Source organism: Aphidius gifuensis, linkage group LG3 (assembly GCF_014905175.1).
Source record: "Aphidius gifuensis isolate YNYX2018 linkage group LG3, ASM1490517v1, whole genome shotgun sequence".
NCBI lineage: Eukaryota > Metazoa > Arthropoda > Insecta > Hymenoptera > Braconidae > Aphidius > Aphidius gifuensis.
Window position 1 is genome coordinate 12,854,675 of NC_057790.1, and position 19,882 is coordinate 12,874,556.

The 19,882-nt window shown below is 28.5% G+C and overlaps 1 protein-coding gene and 1 long non-coding RNA gene across 2 annotated transcripts; one reads left to right on the forward strand and one right to left on the reverse strand.

Annotated features, from left to right (window-relative positions):
- Positions 1 to 242: 242 nt before the first annotated feature.
- LOC122850914 (uncharacterized protein F54H12.2-like) lies at positions 243 to 2,094 on the reverse strand. Its single transcript, XM_044149965.1, has 4 exons — positions 1,773 to 2,094; positions 1,547 to 1,554; positions 665 to 1,496; positions 243 to 586 (listed from the first exon to the last, which is right to left on the reverse strand). The coding sequence occupies exons 1-4, from the start codon at positions 2,092 to 2,094 to the stop codon at positions 243 to 245; spliced, it is 1,506 nt and encodes a 501-aa protein (XP_044005900.1).
- A 13,264-nt stretch (positions 2,095 to 15,358) lies between these two features.
- LOC122851977 lies at positions 15,359 to 18,584 on the forward strand. The gene is made up of 5 exons (XR_006373779.1): positions 15,359 to 15,477; positions 15,637 to 15,726; positions 15,887 to 15,969; positions 16,130 to 16,452; positions 16,612 to 18,584. It is a non-coding gene; the product is annotated as an uncharacterized LOC122851977 (long non-coding RNA).
- Positions 18,585 to 19,882: the final 1,298 nt, after the last annotated feature.

Consider the following 19,882-nt stretch of genomic DNA (forward strand, 5'->3'; position numbering starts at 1 on the left):
AATTTTTTGTTAACCAATTGTTTTGTCGACGAGCTCCTTTTCCAAGTTTCGAGTACTTAAAAGGTGGTCCAATTATCCAATGACTTATAAATTTATCGTGTAATGTCAAGACAGAAATTTCTTTCGGGTAGTATTCATTGCGAGATCCAACTAGACACTGAATATCAATGATTAAAACTTCCGACATATTTATGACTGAATAACATAAACTAAAGTAGCTCTATATATACGTATACCCCTTCTTAATTACTATAATCTAATAACACCTGACGTGTACTATCAATTTCTATAATATTATCAAACTCGGCATATACTATACAATTTATTGTTTGAGCAAGTGCAACACCGAATCTTATCTCAATTCTGAGACTTCCATTTTTTATTAAATTCCAGTACATGCTATCATTAGCAGAGAGGTCAGGTGTTAAGTCAAATGCAAATAAAGTATAGCCCTTCGTAAAACTAGAACGAGAAATTTTCATTCCATGATCAGCAAAATGTATTCCAGTTCCAGAAAATAATGTCTGATAGGCTTCAGCATCATGAATATTATTACTAAAACTAGGAGATAATGCTTTACCACCAACTTGGTTTCCATCGACATATAAGGCCAAAAAATTTAAATTAAAATGTTGAAAATTAAATAGATTAAATTTTCTATGACCATTAAATGCTCTATTATCAACTAAACCAACAACAATTCTTTTAGGTAAATTTCCTAGTATAATATTGTCAAGTGTATTTGATAATATACCCTGAGCTAAAATAAAACTCTTTACTTCTACTCTAGTCAAAGGATATTTTGCAGTCGTTTTGGCCAATGCTTTTGAATGTGCTACAAGTACACTTGGATTGAGCTTAGCACGACGTATGATGAGTGTTGCTTCTAAAATATTTACTTTATAATTTCCATCCTCTGTGTTGTCCATTAAACAAAATTCATTCTTTGATCGTGTTAAAGTTATTTTCATCTCAACACCATTCAATAAAAATTTATTTTGATTAAAAACATCAACATGTAAATGCCCAAGCATCTCAAATTGATTGCCATTAGTCATAAAAAGTGATCGATCTTGCAATCCTTTATTTTGTGCTCCAGCAGCAGCTCCTACTGGTGCTTCCATAAAACCTGGAGTATCTAGAAACCATAGTCCCAATTGTAAATGGCTGTTTGATGCATCTGATTCATAGTTTAATAATGTTTCAATATATGCACGGTATGGATATGAAGAATTAGATCCAGAGACTGACTTTTGATTAAATAAAACATCACATTGACTAATCATTGTATGTAAAAAATTATTTGTTGCACCCACAGCATCAGCGGCAACAGCAGTTCCATCTTCTTTTGTAATTTTACATCTTATTTTTAACATCGTATGTGCCAGGTCAATATATTCTTCTCCATTAGCTGGAATATGAAATTCAATTGGTGAATCCTCTGTGAGTGTTGTGACTGGATTGTAATAAACCCAATGAGACTCTTCAACAGTAGTCTGAGTAGGTAGTATTGTGAATAAATCCAATTCAGATTTACTACACTCACAAGAATGGCTATGAAGAAATGACATTATGACGAGAAAATATCAATTGACTTTTTTCTTTTTTTTTTTCTTACAACTTTTTTAATTTTTTTCCCACCACCTTTTTGAATTTTTTTCTTTTTTTTTTTCTTTTGACAATGCCACGACCTTTTTGATTTTTTTTTCTCTTGGAACGTTGTCTTCGAGAAGTTATACGTTTCTGACTGGTTATTGTCTTTTGTCGTTTACTCTTATAGCCAACTCCACCTCCACTTAAAAATGTATCTAGTTTATCCATAGCTTTTCTTTTTAATTTATTACCAGATTGTGTCAAATGATTATCAAGAGAATCTCTTAAATTGCTCTGACGAGTGATGACATCACCCAAAACATTCATTCCAACTGATAATAATTCTTTCCCAACTGGTTTCAATGCACTTCCAATTAGTGGTAATATTCCTCTACAGAGACCACCAAGAAACCCTCCTATCCCTTGACCACGTTGATTTAAATGTACTTGATGGATCAGTGCCCCACCACCAACTTGATTTTCATAATATTGAATATACATTTTAATTATTTTTTTTAAAACGAAGTGTCACGAATAATGGATCGTATGCAAATGAGATAGGGCCACCAAAACTATCTTTTATATCTATCATAATAGTGTCAAATGAGTGACGTAATAAGGAAAAATAATATGGCTGTAATTTTTCAATTAACGACGAGCCGTATTCATAATTACTAGAGTCAAAAGGCACAACTCGAAGTACTTGCTTATTAGATTCACCAATAATATGAGGAGAAACAATATCACAATGTACATATAAAGCTGACGGAAGCCCACGTAATATGCTTGCCGGTGCATTTGCTTTTAAAACGTGTTGAATTTCAGTAAAAACAAGACCCTCAGCTTGGTATATATATCCAAGAATATTTGCAATTTTTCTGGTTTATTTTATTTTATGTTTTTTTCAATCTTTTCCACTACATTTTTTTATTATAGTAACAAAACGTGTCCGAGTATTATATACTAATTCAAAATGTTGTATAAAATTTTTATCTTCATTAAATGACCATATGACACTATCTGTATTTGGATATACACCACTTTCGATATTTACGTTGAAATTATTATTACCAAGATCAATATTAATTATTCCTTCACTTTTATTTATATGTAAAAAAGCATTTGGGAACGCTATTTCACTCAATCCAACTGACCAGCTTCCTTCAAGATTAAATGCACGATGTAATTGTGTTGTAAATGCAGCTGTTGTATTATTCGGATAATATTGATTATTTTTATTACTAACAAGTGTAATATAAAAATCTTTATTAAACATGATTTTTTAAATTCTTTGCTGGTACCCATTCATCAAAATCACTAGAATAATTTTTCCATCTAACAAGATATTCTTTTTTCTGTCCTTTTCCCCGTGTGTCAAGAATTTCTTCAACATCACAATATTCTTCATTTATATTTCGATTTACTTTACTTATTTCTTGTTTATAAAAATAACCTGAAATATCTTCATCTTTTAAATCACCGTTTAAATGAATTTTGACTTGATCCAATAATTTTTGTACATTTTTATTTAAAAATTCTTTACCTTTGTCTGATTGTAAAACTACTGGTCGACGTCCACTAGTTGAAAAAATTTTTTCAAGTGCTTGACATATAGTATTTCCTGATTTATTAATAAAAGGTTCAACCTAAAGATACTTACTAAGTACATCTATGACAACTAATAAAAATTTATTACCATCATTATAACTTTGTAATGAGGTCAAGTCAGCTAAATCCATTTCCTATAAATCATCTACATTTTTTGTAGTATAATGTAGACGAGAAAATTTTCTCCGGAGTGGTTCATGAAGTGTATAAGTATTTTGTGAATCTAACCAATCTTCAATTTCTTTTTTTGACTTTGGGTATTTTTTAAATATATTTCGTGCACCCGAGAATGATAGTGGATTTGTAGGCTTGTAATAAATGATTGGTAAATTTATTTTTTTATGCTCAACCATTGTGATGACCTTGTTGATGGCCGCAAAATTGATGTAGCTGATTTTACAGTTTTTTGTGGAGGTTTTTTATCTTTACGTACAGTAGATATTTCTTCATCAGAAAAAGACAATTCTCTTCTGCTCAATCTTCTTTTATTAATTGGTGGTGGTCTTAAATTTGGTGTAATTACTTCTTCTTCAGCATCATCGTTGTCGCTTTGTTCCCAGAAACTAATATTACTAACAAAATCTCTAGGCGCATGAATATCTTTTAAAAATCGTGCAAACTGATCATGGCTGATTGCTTTAATATTTTTACGATGACGTAACGCTTTATTAATTAAATCAATAATACTAGAACCATGAATAATTTTTTCGTCTATACTAACCAAACCTTTATCATTCCATTTTAATCGATTTCCGTTATCTGCTCTGGTTATATGATTTATTAAACTTTGTGCTTTTTTTTGAAAAATTTTTGGAACTGCTTTTATAATCAAGTCTTCCGGATATTTTGTGTCATTATCATTACTCAAATTTCTGTAGTCAATATTATTGTAATTATTATTATTGAGAAATAAAAATCGTCTTAAAACTACTTTATACTCATTCCACTTTTCTCCGTCATTTTCATTTGAATTTAAAATATTATGTAGTTGATTATCAAGGCGTGACGTCACATCTCCGGGTGTTTGAACAGTACCTACGTCATTGTTTGTATTCAATTTATTAATCGAGTCTTCAGGAATTAAAACCATTTTTCTTGCATGTTCCATTATTTAAAATATTTTGTAATTACAGCTGTAATTATTGGAGTAAGTAATAAAGGTAACAAGGAGCCGCCACCTGATTGATTAATTAAAATTTTTTTTTTTGTTTTCATATTTCCTGGAGAGGCCAGAGAACGTAGTATTGATTTATGATTTTTTGATTTTTTTTTTTGTTTTTTTAATATTTATTGTACCTTTTAAAATATTTAATGAACATTCACCAATACAGCGAATAAGATTTTTGTTACTATGCTTTAAAATTGCTTGACGTTGTTTTGGAATAGCATGTACTAATGCTTGTAGTAGAACACTATGTTTTTTATTAAACGGATTACACGTACCGACTGCCATTATATTCGTACAACTGGTATGTTATCAGATGACGTTATTGTATTTATATCTTTTCGTGGAATGTCAACAAAATTATGTGTATCACTTGGAAAAACACACGTACGAACACGGAGATTTTCTGGGGTACTCTGTTTCAAATCAAGTAAAATATATCCATGAGGTACAGAGGTCGCTTTAAAATAAGCCTCTTGAAGAAAACGCGAATACTCAGGGTATATTTGTCGTGCTAAAAAAAATACTTGCGAACGATCTCGAGGATTTTTAAATAAAACAATATAATCATTAAATATTATCATTAAACTCTTTTAATTTTGGTAGACCCTTTACAAATTCAACTGAAGAAAATTCTTTAAAACTGTCTTGCCATTGCCCATAAAAAAAATAAACTTTATCAAATTTTACATCGGTGATATTTTCGTTTAAAAATTTTTTTAACCAAGTAGTCTTACCACAGCCTGATGCTCCAGCAAGAAGCATAGTAAACGAAATTGACACACTAGAGACATTTTAACAACTGAGAAAAATAAATAAATAATCGAGTTATATAGAAATCTGAAAAATAAAATGATTGGTAAAATAATTTTTTTATTACAAAACAATTTTTTTATTTTCGACAAAACAAATATTTTTAGACAGTAAATTTTTATTAATAGGACAAATTTTTTTTTTAATTTTTATTTTTATTTATCTTTATTTATTAAAAAATTTTTTTATTTATTAAACAAAATTTTTATTTTTGACAATAAAAATATTTTTTGACAGTAAATTTTTATTTATTACACAAAATTTTTAATTACATTTTCAAAAAATTTTTTTTTTATTACACACGTTGTCTTTTATAGCCCAGAGGATATGTAATATTTTCGTAGTGATTACGCTTAGGTCCTGTAACAGAAATCATTTTTTTATCAATAGTAGAGTACACTTGTAGATCTCTTGTTCTACGGATAGAATTACATTCAATTTTAAAAGGATCTATTTCACGCTTAATGAATGATTTAACAGTATTAAAATTTATTAATTTTTGTGCTTCCAAGTCAAGTCGTACACTTTTCAATTTACAGACTTCTACTTGACCACCATCAGGTTTTTGTACAATAAAAGAATAAAATTTTGGCCCATCCGATATAAAAGATTATATATATGAACCTTCACCATACTCTTCTAGCTCATCCGTTAAATCTCCCAATTTACTCCCTGTAATTAATTCATCATTTTCATTTTTACATATTCTTATAATAGAGTCAGTATCTACATATAAAATTTGTTTACTATTTTCATGAATACAAGAATATAATTTTTCCCGAGCGTACGCTGTCGTAAAAGCCGCCAATACAACGTTAGTTGTTTTCGTTAAAGGTTCTTCTTCATTAATTAATTTCCACGAAATTAAGACAGTTTCTTGATTTATTGGTTCGATAAATTGAATTAAATTTTTTTCGTTATCTACTATATCATAATATTCTTGTAAATCACTGCAAATTGTTTTGCATACATAAGAACTTCTTTGTCCTAATTTACCATATAACGAATTGAGCATATTTTTACTTAATGTACGGAGACCTGGATTAAAATCTATTTTTTCTTTATCAAGTTTAATATTTTCAGCTTGAAAATATTCCTCGATATATTGATCTTTATCAGATTCAGTTTTGACCCAAGATAGGTACCCACTGGCTTCTTGTTTTATTTTAAGAAAAGTATTTATATATCCTGTGAATAAACCGACTTCATTAGTTTCTTTATTATTCATCGACATTTTATCGCAATGCCAAACTTCATATATTTTTTCTATGACATATCCTTTTGTTAAAGCAAGTTTTAGTTCTGACGACACCCAAGTACTGATTAAACTTCTCTCATCATTATTATGATTACAAAAACCTGGCTCCATTGTATCAACACATGTACGACAGAGTGGAAAATAAAGTTTTTTATTTTTTGAACGTACAGGCAAAACAGGCATGTGTAAATCAGACGGTGCAAGTACACGACATTTTATTAATCCATCAGTTTTTGATATATCATTATTTGGAAATTCTTTCTCGATATCGCGACCAGCATATACTTTAGGATGAGCTAATGGAAATGCAGATTGCTTAAGGACACTCGGATACAGACTTGTGAAATCTACATACTGTATAGTTTCCCCGGGTTGTACTGTATATGACTCGACGAAATTCTCCGTTCTACCACCAAAATAAGCATCGCGTAGGTTCAATGCTGTGTAATAATTAGCATCGATAGAATCAACAAATTTTTTTACTTGAGGTACATCTTTCAACAATTTTTTGATTTCACATCTCCATTTTTCAATAACATCATAACCTTGATCTTCTGAATACTTTGTAATATTTTGCGTACGTTCATAACGTTCATTCAAAGTTGTACCATCTTTTTGTACATGATCACGATTAAACATAAAACACTCGATACATCCATGCCACCAACAACCATGATACTGAAAAATGTTTTTTCGTCTTTCATTTATACCATCAACTCTAATTTTTTTTGGACCTATTTTGACTTCATGAGAGTTACCAGCATGTCGAATATTACTTGCTGTTGAATATGCTAACCATTCCAGCCACTGAAGAGCTTCTTTTGACTGATTGTCGCTTAATCTATAACCAGACCTGGGAACGATTCCGATTTTTTCTTTAGTAAGATAATTACGTTGAAAAACACGCATACATAATGAAGCACAAGTCAAAGCTTCACGAAATGGATTAACATTAGTAATTTTTTAGGTTAAATTTATAAATTTTAAACATGCCATACGTAAAACAATTACATCTAGAGTACAATAAAGTTTCATTTCTTTTCTAAAATCAAATAATTCTCCAGAGTCTACTCTTTCTTTATACCACTTATCAAATTTGTCAGCTTCTTTTTTATTTTTCGCACGCACACCATACATTTCTGGTGGTGGTACCTCGCCGATATAATTTTGATTTAATTCATTATTAAAAAAATGTGGAAAATAACCTTTTGAAATTTTTTCATCAAGACCAAACATACGAGGTAAAGCACTCAAAGGTGCTTGAAAAAAATTGAGTGAATCTATACATTTAATATTTTCAATTGACAAAACATTAATACTTGTACCAGTAATTATAGTACTAATTTTTCCTTCTAATTTACGATTAATTAATTCTTTTAAAACCCACTGACCATCATAATTTTTTGATTATGAGCTAATACAATAATTTCACTATATTTATTTTTTATTCCAAATAAAAAATCAACAAATTTTTTTACAGTGTCTTTCCCTTCAGCGATAAATTCGCGAGTAGTACATGAATCACATTTATTCTCGATCGGTATATTAGGCTCATCTAAATCACTTGTCGCATTTATCGCACACAAGATGAACTACTACATAATTAACCTCATGAATTTTATAAATTTTATTATGACTATTAACTGTTTTAGATTGCATTGTCTCAAAATCATAAAAAACATAAGCACAAAGATCTTTTTTCTTTTTAAAATTCATTTTACTTTTAAAATAACATAAATGTGATGGTGGTTGAAGTTCTTCACACGCAGAACAATAATAATATCCACATAAATGACGCGTATTTAAGTAAACTTTTCTAAAACATTTTTTACACTTTTTTATTGCCTCACACACTGAATGCTTTGAATTATAAGATTGAGCTGTCCTATGTTTGTCTAAACATTGTTGTCCATAAAAACTCCGATCACAATCACGACACTCGATTAAATCTACATTTATCTCACACAAATTATTTAAACATCGGTCACAACGACCAGGACATGACAAATGCGTTTCAGGTGATGAATATCTTTTATCACAAATTAAACAATATTTTTTTGTACCATGCATAAAAGTTATTATATTATTTATTGGTTTATAATGATGACTATTTTCATAATATGCAATTGGTATATAATTTTGTTATTCACGAATAAAACCCTCAACTAAATCTGTACCATCAAATATTAATTCATGTCCATTGATATTATTAGAAACATATTTATATATTTTTAAAACACGCTTGATTGGGCATGTTGCTAAATACATCTGAAATTGTCTCACTTGCTCTAACCCACATCCCTCAGGTGGAATAACAACACCAGATTTATTTATAAATTCAAGAGTCAATGTTTTTTGTAATTCATATCGAGCGTCACGAACTGCTTTTAATCTAGCCACGTCAAGTTTATTTGTCTCTAATTCAGATAATTTTACTACGATTGATCTTGGTAAACATAAATTATCTTTATTATTAATTATTAGTGTACCACATCTCGATCTTTCACTTTTAGGCATTCCACATCCACCAACAATTCGTTTTAAAATTATAACTTTTATATTAAATGCAGCCGTCGCATCTATACCGCCAGCACTTTGAGGTATACTACTTATTATTGTCCATAAACGATCAAAAGTAAACTCATTAATTGGTGTTAAATTTGTAAATGAATCACTAGTCATATTTTCTGATCGGAAATTAAAAATAATTCGGTCAGTGTTATTGCTAGACAAAGACATAACACGTTTATATACTTGTCGAAAAGCACTCTCAATAAACTCAACAAGCCCGCGATTATGAGGAACATCTTTTATTTTGAATGTATACGTCGTACTTGTGAGTGAAAATTTAGGTATTTCTTCACGCGTTTCATCGAGTAATTCTATACAATCTTCACTTCCACCGTCTTGACATTCGTCTTCACTTGAATTATCCATGATTAATATTAAAAATTTACTAAATAAAAATGATAAATTTCCCGAATATATATGGGGCATTCCAAGTCAAATCACCGAGTCATCGGCCTGACCCCTACCGATTCATTTAGAAATTTTTTTCTAGGTGTATTTCGGACCAAAAAACGACCTTATTTTTTTTCAATTTTTTTCCACCATTTTTACACCATAAAATAATTTTTTTTACTATCATGAGTATTTCTCAAATTAGACCAGGTTTAAAATTCTGAAATTTTTCCTATATCATCTCGAGGTAAAAACAGGTCACCCATAAAAATTTGGGAATGGGCTGAGAATAATTACTAATTTTTTTATAACTGATTGAAAAAAAATTTTTTTACCAAATTTTTATGGGTGACTTGTTTTTACCTTGAGATGATATAATTTCAAGAGATTAAACCTGGTCTAAAGAAATACTGATAGTAGGAAAAATTATTGGCGTAAAAATGGTGGAAAAAAGATAAGGTCGTTTTGTCCAAAATACACCTAGAAAATTTCCAAGTGAATCGGGCGATGACTCGGTGAAACTCCATATGTACTCCCACCTAGCTTATATTTACATTGCATGCACTTGTTATATTAAAAATCTATTAAACTGACAAAAAAAAATTTAATCGAATAAAAAAAAAATAACATACTATATTTTTTCGTTCCGGCAAGCGTCACAGCCTTGTTTGTTTACGTTTATGTCTTTCCCACAAACGTAACACTGTCCAACCTCGATGCATTGGGGCTCCTCAAAATCCGTGACGTCAGAGTCACTGCTTTCTGGTACACCGATGAATCCCTCCCGTGAAGAAACTCCCGTTCCCTCGGATGAATGACATTTTTTCGGGTTCGCTTCAACAATGAATGAATGAATGTTTGAGAAATAGGTCATCAGAAAAACGGTAAAAAATAAAATGCAAAAATATTGATTGAAAGAAAAAAAAATTTAGATAAAAATTAAAAAAACAAAAATGTAAATAACTTTTAAAAACAAAAAAAGAAAAAATTTTAAAAGAAAAAAAGTAAAATTAAAAAAAAAAAATTTTTTTTTCAGAAAAAAAAAAAAGTTGAAAAATTTTAAAACAAAAAGTAAAATTAAAAAAAAAAAAAAATAATTTGAAAAACAAAAAGTAAAATTAAAAAAGAAATCATTTTAAAAACAAAAAGCAAAATTAAAAAATAATAATTTTCTAAAACACTTACATATCCAATTATCACTCGATGACGTAGAATCTGATCGTTCACGTTCTTTTTCTTTTTTCCATTCCTCAAGGTTTTTGAGACGTTGGATACGCCAACGCTCCTGAACAACCATCCTTCTAATCATATTTCTTCTTATGATCTTTGCTTTTTTTTGCCGAATACGTAATTGTCGCTCACCTGTAAAATATATAAATTCACTGTTTTATTCTATTTTCACTTTTTTTAAATCCACTCTATTATTTTATTCCACTGTATTATTTTCACTGTATTATTTTTACTTTTTTATTTCACTGTATTAATATATTATTTAAATACTTACGTAACATTTTTTTGATAAAGCTCCGATTATTGATAGCATTGGTACATCTTTTTAAAAAACCATATAAAATTTTTTTTACTGCATTATCTTTTGAAAGTATTTCATTTATGCGATCTTCATCGAGATCGTCTTTGAATATTTTCAAATCACCCTCAAAATCTTCAACTGATTCTGCTAAATTATCAATCAAAGTTATATATTTTATGATATAATATATTTCCTTCATACTACTTTTCAATTTTAAGTGACCATATTTTTTGAATTATCTTTGGGCGTTTAAATGTATAGTTGCGCGTAACTTGTACGACTCCCGGTGATATGATTTTAAAAGATTTGGTTAAAAATTTTTCACATAAGTTGTTCATGTTAAAGGTGTTGAAGACGATGTGCAACTGACTCGAAAATTAGGATTAAAGATGTCGGAAAAGCACTCCCCACTTACGTTTTAGTTTTTTCTTTTTTTAAATAATTTTTTATCTTTTTTAAATAATTTTTTCTCTTTTTTTTTTTTTAAATAATTTACCAGTTGCCATTTTGCATAATCTATTGTAACTTGAAATTCAAATTTTTGATATCTTCCAAAAAAGCTAATGAAGATCGTTGTTAAATATTTAATAGATCTATATTCTTTCTAAACATTCGGGGTACAATTTTAAATTGAATAATAGTGCTGCCAGTCAATAAACAAAAAAGTTTTCTATTTAAAAAAAAAATTTTCTTTGGAAAAAATAAACTCAAACTAATTTTATATTCTAGCATTTTAATTTATACATTTTAAATAATCAAAAGGACATTTTTTTTCTCGCATAATAGATCTTTAGACCCCTGTATTCACCCTGAATTTTAAAAAAAAATACGGCGCCAGCAGTAAACAGTTCCATTAAAAATAAATATAGTTGAAAAATACCAAGACAGTAAATAATTATTTTTCGAACAAAAAATATTGCAGTCAAAAGAAAAAATATATTTTTGTATAAAGAATAGAGAAGTTTCTATTTTCATTTGCATTTTTTCCTATACCTGCTTTTTTCGTTGCTCTCTTTCTATCCAGCTGTGACCCTCAGGTGTGTCATTGTATTATGTAAATATGCGCTATTTCATGCAAGTATGTCACTCAAATAATAATTGTAATAAATATTTCAAGTACAGGTGGCGGTAATTACGGTAAAATAAGTATAAATAGAGCTGATAAATAGTATTTCATGTTAGTTTATTAAAAAGGTACAATGTATCTATTTATAATTTTTTCCGTGTTAAGTGTTTCGGCTGCAAGTAAAAATGACTATACAGTCAAACAAATACAAAAAGGTGCAGGATTATTTTACGATTATTTATACGATTTTAAATTTTCAATAAATAACTGGAAGCTAATTACATTCATTGAATTAGATTGGTATATAAAACAACAAACATATTTAAATGATGACGTAATCAAGGCTGTAGAAATATTAAAAGACAAATGTACACATGTGATGCATTATACGCACTCCCTGTGTGACGCAGTAATACAAAGGCAACATACGGTACAATTAAAACTAAATGTTACAGAAGAATATGTACGTCAATTGAAAGCAATTTCTACGCAACCTGAAATAGAGAAAGATATAAGACAAAAGCGTGATGTATTTAATGATAGAAATACTTTTATAGACAAGTCTTTTTTCACATCTTTGAGTGATGAAGAATCTGCATTATACAATAATAAAATTGATAACATGTTGAGAGAAAAAAAAAATTTTGTATCAGATCTTGAGAATCTTACGCATATATTACCAGCTGAAGTAGAACGATTTAATAAAATTTTAATAGATTATTCAACTATAGGAAATTCAACACTTGGCTCGTTTTATATAATATATGAAGATTTTGAAAAATGGTTTGGTTATGATCGTGAGAAAGGAACACGAGCATATTGGGAGCTGTATTATCAAACAATTCTCTATTTAGATGACTTTGGGAATGTTGTAGATGGATATAATTTTTTTTTAAAAATTGTAATTGATTCCATTAATTTATCAAAGCTAAATATACTTCATCCTGAAATATTATCAGCAGAAAAATTAGAAGGCTCACTTGAGTTTTTTGCAAAACATAGTGGTGAATTTAATTTACCTATGAATATAAGAGATGCAGTAGCTGGTCATCTGAGTAAAATATCACAAATCGATATAGGTTATGACAATGGTAGATTATTTGTTTTAATGAGAATTCCATTGACTGAAGAAAAAATTCATCATATACATAAATTAAGATCGTATCCTATTGCTCAACAATTAGGGAATAATACAATAGGATCAGCGTGGATAAAACCAAGAGCTAATTATTTGATTTTGTCATCAGATCAATCGCAATATACACTTGTAAAAAATAAAATTGATTTACCTTTTTGTCAAGCAAGTGTAAATATACATATATGTGAATCATTATCATATCCAATGTATGAGAGCTCACATCAAGCTGGTTGTGAAATTTCTCTAATTACAAAAATTAATGAATCGCCTTTACTTAATTGTGACATTAATATTTCTCGTCATTTCACACCGTACTGGAAAAAATTAAGTAATGAAAGAGGATGGTTATATAGTTTACCAGGAGAACAAGAAATACATATACTGTGTGGAAACAAGAAAAAAAAAACTATTGTTATTCGTGGTGTTGGTATACTACGGATCCAAGCAGGTTGCCACGCACGCATAAATTACGGAACAATTTTTGGTCAACAGGTAGTCAATATTGATACCATATATGAATTTAAAACTACAGCAACATTGAATGTTACAAAACTATTGCCTGAAATTGTTGATTTTACTATAGGAGAAACAAACTATTCATCAGCAAACCCAGCGGTATTGATTTATGATATATCTCTTAAAGAAATAAGAAAAGAGATATTAGATCAAAAAGAAAAAATAAATGAAAAAAATCAGTCAAAAAATATTATATTTAAAATTATTCTTAGTGAAATTATTATGGCTACAATATTAACCTCCATAATTTCATTTCCACCAATTGTAATTATTATAAAAAAAATTTTATCTTTCTTTAAAAAAGAAAAGTGTCATATAGATGTGAAGCCCGTCCCCACCTCAATATCTTATCCCTCTACTTATTAATTTCCCCACTATTTATTATCTAATTGTATAAAAGACGATGTAATGATAGGTAAAATTAAAAGTTAACGATGGAGTCAACTAGTAATCTTCTTCTGTCACATTCAGTTGCACTTAATAAGTCTAAAACGAAAAACCTACGTGTTGGATTTGGAGAAGATTATCGAATTAATATTCAAATCTGTGACAATACTTCAAGAAAAGAAATTTCGTTTGCAGTATATAGGTGGAAAAATTTTTTGGATAAACTAGAATTTATATTATCTTGGTACTCAGCTAGTGAAAAAACAGACGACTTAAAAAAAAAATATTCTCCAATTGAGTGTGAAGACATTAAAATATTTTTTAGTTATTCATACAAAACGAGGTCTGTTGTATTTGATCAGGGCTCTGGAAAAATAGCACTAAAGTCAAATTTACCAAAGATAATTTGAGAGCTATCCCCACTATACTGGAAAAAGGAGAGGGAGAACCAACACAATCAAACTTTTCTTATTCGGCCAGCTTCGGAAAAAACAAAATGACATCTGGTTCATTCCAAGTTCCAGATATAATTATATAAAACTATAAATGTGAATCCTCATGTCGGGTATAGAACGATACAAAGTAAAAAAAATAATAATAATAATAATAAATAATATTTGAAGTTATCTTGTGACATTTGATGTGGGATGACAGCTGACATCATTGCCTGGACTTGGGTATCCTGGTGTTTATGTTCATCATCAAAATATGTGTTGTGTATAATTTTTATAATATAAAATAATATTTAAAGTTATTTTGTGACATTTAATGACAGCTGGCAGCATTGCCTAGACCTGGGTACCTGGTGTTCTTGGTTCTCATCAAAATATGTGTTGTGTATAATTTTTATAATATAAAAAAAAATGTTTCACGTTATCTTGTGACACTTGATGGCAGCTGAAAGCATTTCCTGGACCTGGGTATACTGGTGTTTATGTTCATCATCAAAATATAGGTGTGTATTATTTTTATATTATAAAATAATATTTAAAGTTATCTTGAGACATTTACTGACACTTGGCAGCATTGCCTAGACCTGGATACCTGGTGTTTATGTTTATCATCAAAATATGTGTTGTGTATAATTTTTATAATATAAAAAAAAAATGTTTCAGGTTATCTTGTGACTTTTGATGGCAGCTGACAGCATTTCCTGGACCTGGGTATACTGGTGTTTATGTTCATCATCAAAATATAGGTGTGTATTATTTTTATATTATAAAATAATATTTAAAGTTATCTTGAGACATTTACTGACACTTGGCAGCATTGCCTAGACCTGGATACCTGGTGTTTATGTTTATCATCAAAATATGTGTTGTGTATAATTTTTATAATATAAAAAAAAAATGTTTCAGGTTATCTTGTGACTTTTGATGGCAGCTGACAGCATTTCCTGGACCTGGGTATACTGGTGTTTATGTTCATCATCAAAATATGGGTGTGTATTATTTTTATAATATAAAATAATATTTAAAGTTATTTTGTGACATTTAATGACAGCTGGCAGCATTGCCTAGACCTGGATACCTGGTGTTTATGTTTATCATCAAAATATGTGTTGTGTATAATTTTTATAATATAAAAAAAAATGTTTCAGGTTATGTTGTGACATTTGATGTCAGATGACAGCTGACATCATTGCCTGGGCTTGGGTATCCTGGTGTTTATGGTTCTCATCAAAATATGGGTGTGTATTATTTTTATAATATAAAATAATATTTGAAGTTATCTTGAGACATTTAATGACAGCTGGGAGCATTGCCTAGACCTGGGTACCTGGTGTTCTTGGTTCTCATCAAAATATGTGTTGTGTATAATTTTTATAATATAAAAAAAAAATGTTTCAGGTTATCTTGTGACTTTTGATCGCAGCTGACAGCATTTCCTGGACCTGGGTATACTGGTGTTTATGTTCATCATCAAAATATGGGTGTGTATTATTTTTATAATATAAAATAATATTTAAAGTTATTTTGTGACATTTAATGACAGCTGGCAGCATTGCCTAGACCTGGATACCTGGTGTTTATGTTTATCATCAAAATATGTGTTGTGTATAATTTTTATAATATAAAAAAAAAATGTTTCAGGTTATCTTGTGACTTTTGATGGCAGCTGACAGCATTTCCTGGACCTGGGTATACTGGTGTTTATGTTCATCATCAAAATATGGGTGTGTATTATTTTTATAATATAAAATAATATTTAAAGTTATCTTGAGGCATTTAATGACACTTGGCAGCATTGCCTAGACCTGGATACCTGGTGTTTATGTTTATCATCAAAATATGTGTTGTGTATAATTTTTATAATATAAAATAATATTTAAAGTTATCTCGTGACATTTAATGACAGCTGACAGCATTTCCTGGACCTGGGTATACTGGTGTTTATGTTCATCATCAAAATATGGGTGTGTATTATTTTTATAATATAAAATAATATTTAAAGTTATCTTGAGGCATTTAATGACACTTGGCAGCATTGCCTAGACCTGGATACCTGGTGTTTATGTTTATCATCAAAATATGTGTTGTGTATAATTTTTATAATATAAAAAAAAATGTTTCAGGTTATCTTGTGACACTTGATGGCAGCTGAAAGCATTTCCTGGACCTGGGTATACTGGTGTTTATGTTCATCATCAAAATATGGGTGTGTATTATTTTTATAATATAAAATAATATTTAAAGTTATCTTGAGGCATTTAATGACACTTGGCAGCATTGCCTAGACCTGGATACCTGGTGTTTATGTTTATCATCAAAATATGTGTTGTGTATAATTTTTATAATATAAAATAATATTTAAAGTTATCTCGTGACATTTAATGACAGCTGACAGCATTTCCCGGACCTGGGTATACTGGTGTTTATGTTCATCATCAAAATATGGGTGTGTATTATTTTTATAATATAAAATAATATTTAAAGTTATCTTGTGACATTTAATGACAGCTGACATCATTGCCTGGGCTTGGGTATTCTGGTGTTTATGGTTCTCATCAAAATATGGTTGTGTATTATTTTTATAATATGAAATAATATTTGAAGTTATCTTGTGACATTATTACTGTATTAGCATGTTATAGTGGATATTGTTCTTGGTCTTGGTGATTCGAGTTTTTCTGGTATGGGCATACCAGTTGGTAATTTAACATCACATCAATGTCTTCCAATTAAAATTGGTGTGATGATATTGGTCAAGTTGCTGATTATGATAGATTAATTGATGAATTTATGGCTGCTTGTGTTAAAAAGTATGGACAAATCAAGAATGTTTCGATTTAAGCATGTTTAATTATATATTTATATGTAAAAAAAATGATGTATTATAATTTCAATATTATTATTTTATTTTAGTTCAAAGATTTTAGAAATCATAATGCTTTCAGATTTTTGTATAAATATCGAGACAATTATTGTACATTTAATGATGAGATTCAAGGTACAGCTTCTGTTGCTGTTGCTAGTATTATTTTTTTTTTTTTTCATTTTTTTTTTCACCAAATTAAAGCTTTTTTAATTCTTTATTATTACAGGTTTTTCCACGTATGTGTTAAATTTTTTTTGCTTTAAATAAATGAATCAATACACATTTTTATTTATATCAAAATTAATTTAATGAAAAATTCATTGATACATTTCTTTAAACGACAATTTGTGACTTTATTTTTTTTCAAGACAGGTTTTCATTTACATGTTATTTATTAAATTTATAAAAAGTATTCGTTTATTTTTATTTTCTTTAGTGAATTTAATAGAGTTTGTTAAGTTGAAAAAAGATTAAAAAAACAGAAGATCTATATTCAAGTGGGATAAGTAATTATAATTTCAAAATGTTTCATTTGTCGAGTGGCTATTTCTAGATGATCCAAACATGACACAAAAACATTTCGTCACATGAAATTTCAAAACTTTTTCTGTATACTCATTTTTATAGTATTATACATATATATTTTATTAATAAATGAAATATATATATTAATAAATAATAAAAAGAAAGTTTGAAATTTAATTTACTTAATATAAATTTATTCACTAAGAATTTAAAGCCAGCTGGCATTAATCCCAATGATGATTTTAAAAAGTCTAGCTTTGCCCTTTGACACACAAATTTACTTGAATATATTATTTTTAATTATCTAATTGATATCTTATTGATGAATTAATTATTTAAATATTGTTTAATCAACACACACTTTTATATAATTTCAATTATTAGACAATAATGAAAATACTTATTTAAAAATCACTTGATAAAGTAAAATCAACACACTATTAATCATGACAATAAATAAATAATAATTACATCAACAAACTGTTGATAATATTTATTATATATTAATTATAATACGGGCAAGTATATATTATAAGCAAGTATACATATAAAATTTACATTGTAATCTAAAATATTGATAAATCAATCGTTAATTAAACTAGTTATATACAATTAATAATTAAAAATTAAAATACAATTATATTATATTAAACTTCATCATGTACATAATAATACAGGCAAATAAAAAATAAATATATGTATATATAATATTGCTTGATAATTAATGAACTAAAATCTTCTATTCTTTTTCAACTTTAACTGAATATATTTGCCATATTGTATTATCTAATGGATGTTCAATTAGCAATAATTTGATGAGTGCATTTATTGAACGACATAAATATAGCCTGGCTGAGCCTGATTTTAAATTGGATGATTTTATGGAATTATTATTTCTGTCTACACGGTGAGAATTGAATAAAAAAAAAGTAGGTCCTTTCAGGAAACCACCTGAAAGTGATTTGACTGTAAATGCTACTGTTTTAGAATGACCAACAAATAAAAAACCCCATTTTTTAATATCAAGTTTGCATTCATTAATACATTCTTGTATATTTACTAATAGATTATTGAAACATTCTTTATTAAAATATCCCTGCATAGGTATTTGATTGATATTTACTTTAACAGCTTCGTTTTCAATAATTAAAGACGTTACCAGTTCATCTGAAGCCAGATGACAATGGCTGTTGGGGAATTTCTCTCGGCATTTTACATAATAATCATCACCTACTTGTATTATTTTATTCATGATTGCCTTGGTGATGGTTACATGATCATAAATGCTCAAAGCTGCAATGGCAAAAGTTGCAATTGCCATGCATTGGGCATTTCTCCGATCTTCCGGCTGGGCTGTTTGACTGTAATCAGAGGATTCATATAGAAGCACATCTTTGTGACTTGTTTGGATTAAAATTGAAGTTCTAATTGGAGCAGGAAACGGTTTAATTTTTTTTTCGACTATTTCTGCACTCATTTGTAGTCGTTTGTCAGGCATATTTTTGTCCATAAAATCAAAAGGACGATTCTTTGATGCATACAAAGCGTACATGCATGTGTAAACTCCACAATCCCAAAAATTGTTTTGCAATGGTATATTCTAAAATTTAATATACAGTTAATTAATGTATTGATATATATTATTTTATAGTTTAATTTACTTTCACATGCTCAGTCATCCAGCCTGAAAAAGGGACCAAAGTGTTCTCGTTTCTTCCATAGTATTCATCACGAAGGAATTGGAAAATAGACTAAAAGCAAATGAATTGTGCATATAAATATTTTTTTTTTTGAAATAATACCTTACTTAAGAAATTGTATAAATAATTATTGTATACATTTTAATTGTATAAATGAATATAGTTGAAATAGTTTATAATGTGTGAGTGCAAATAGATAATTATATTTATTAATTTTTTAAAATAAATACTGTATAAATGAATATTTCTTTTTTCGAGTCATAACTGTTTTTAAAAATCATTTTTTATGATATTTTAATTTTT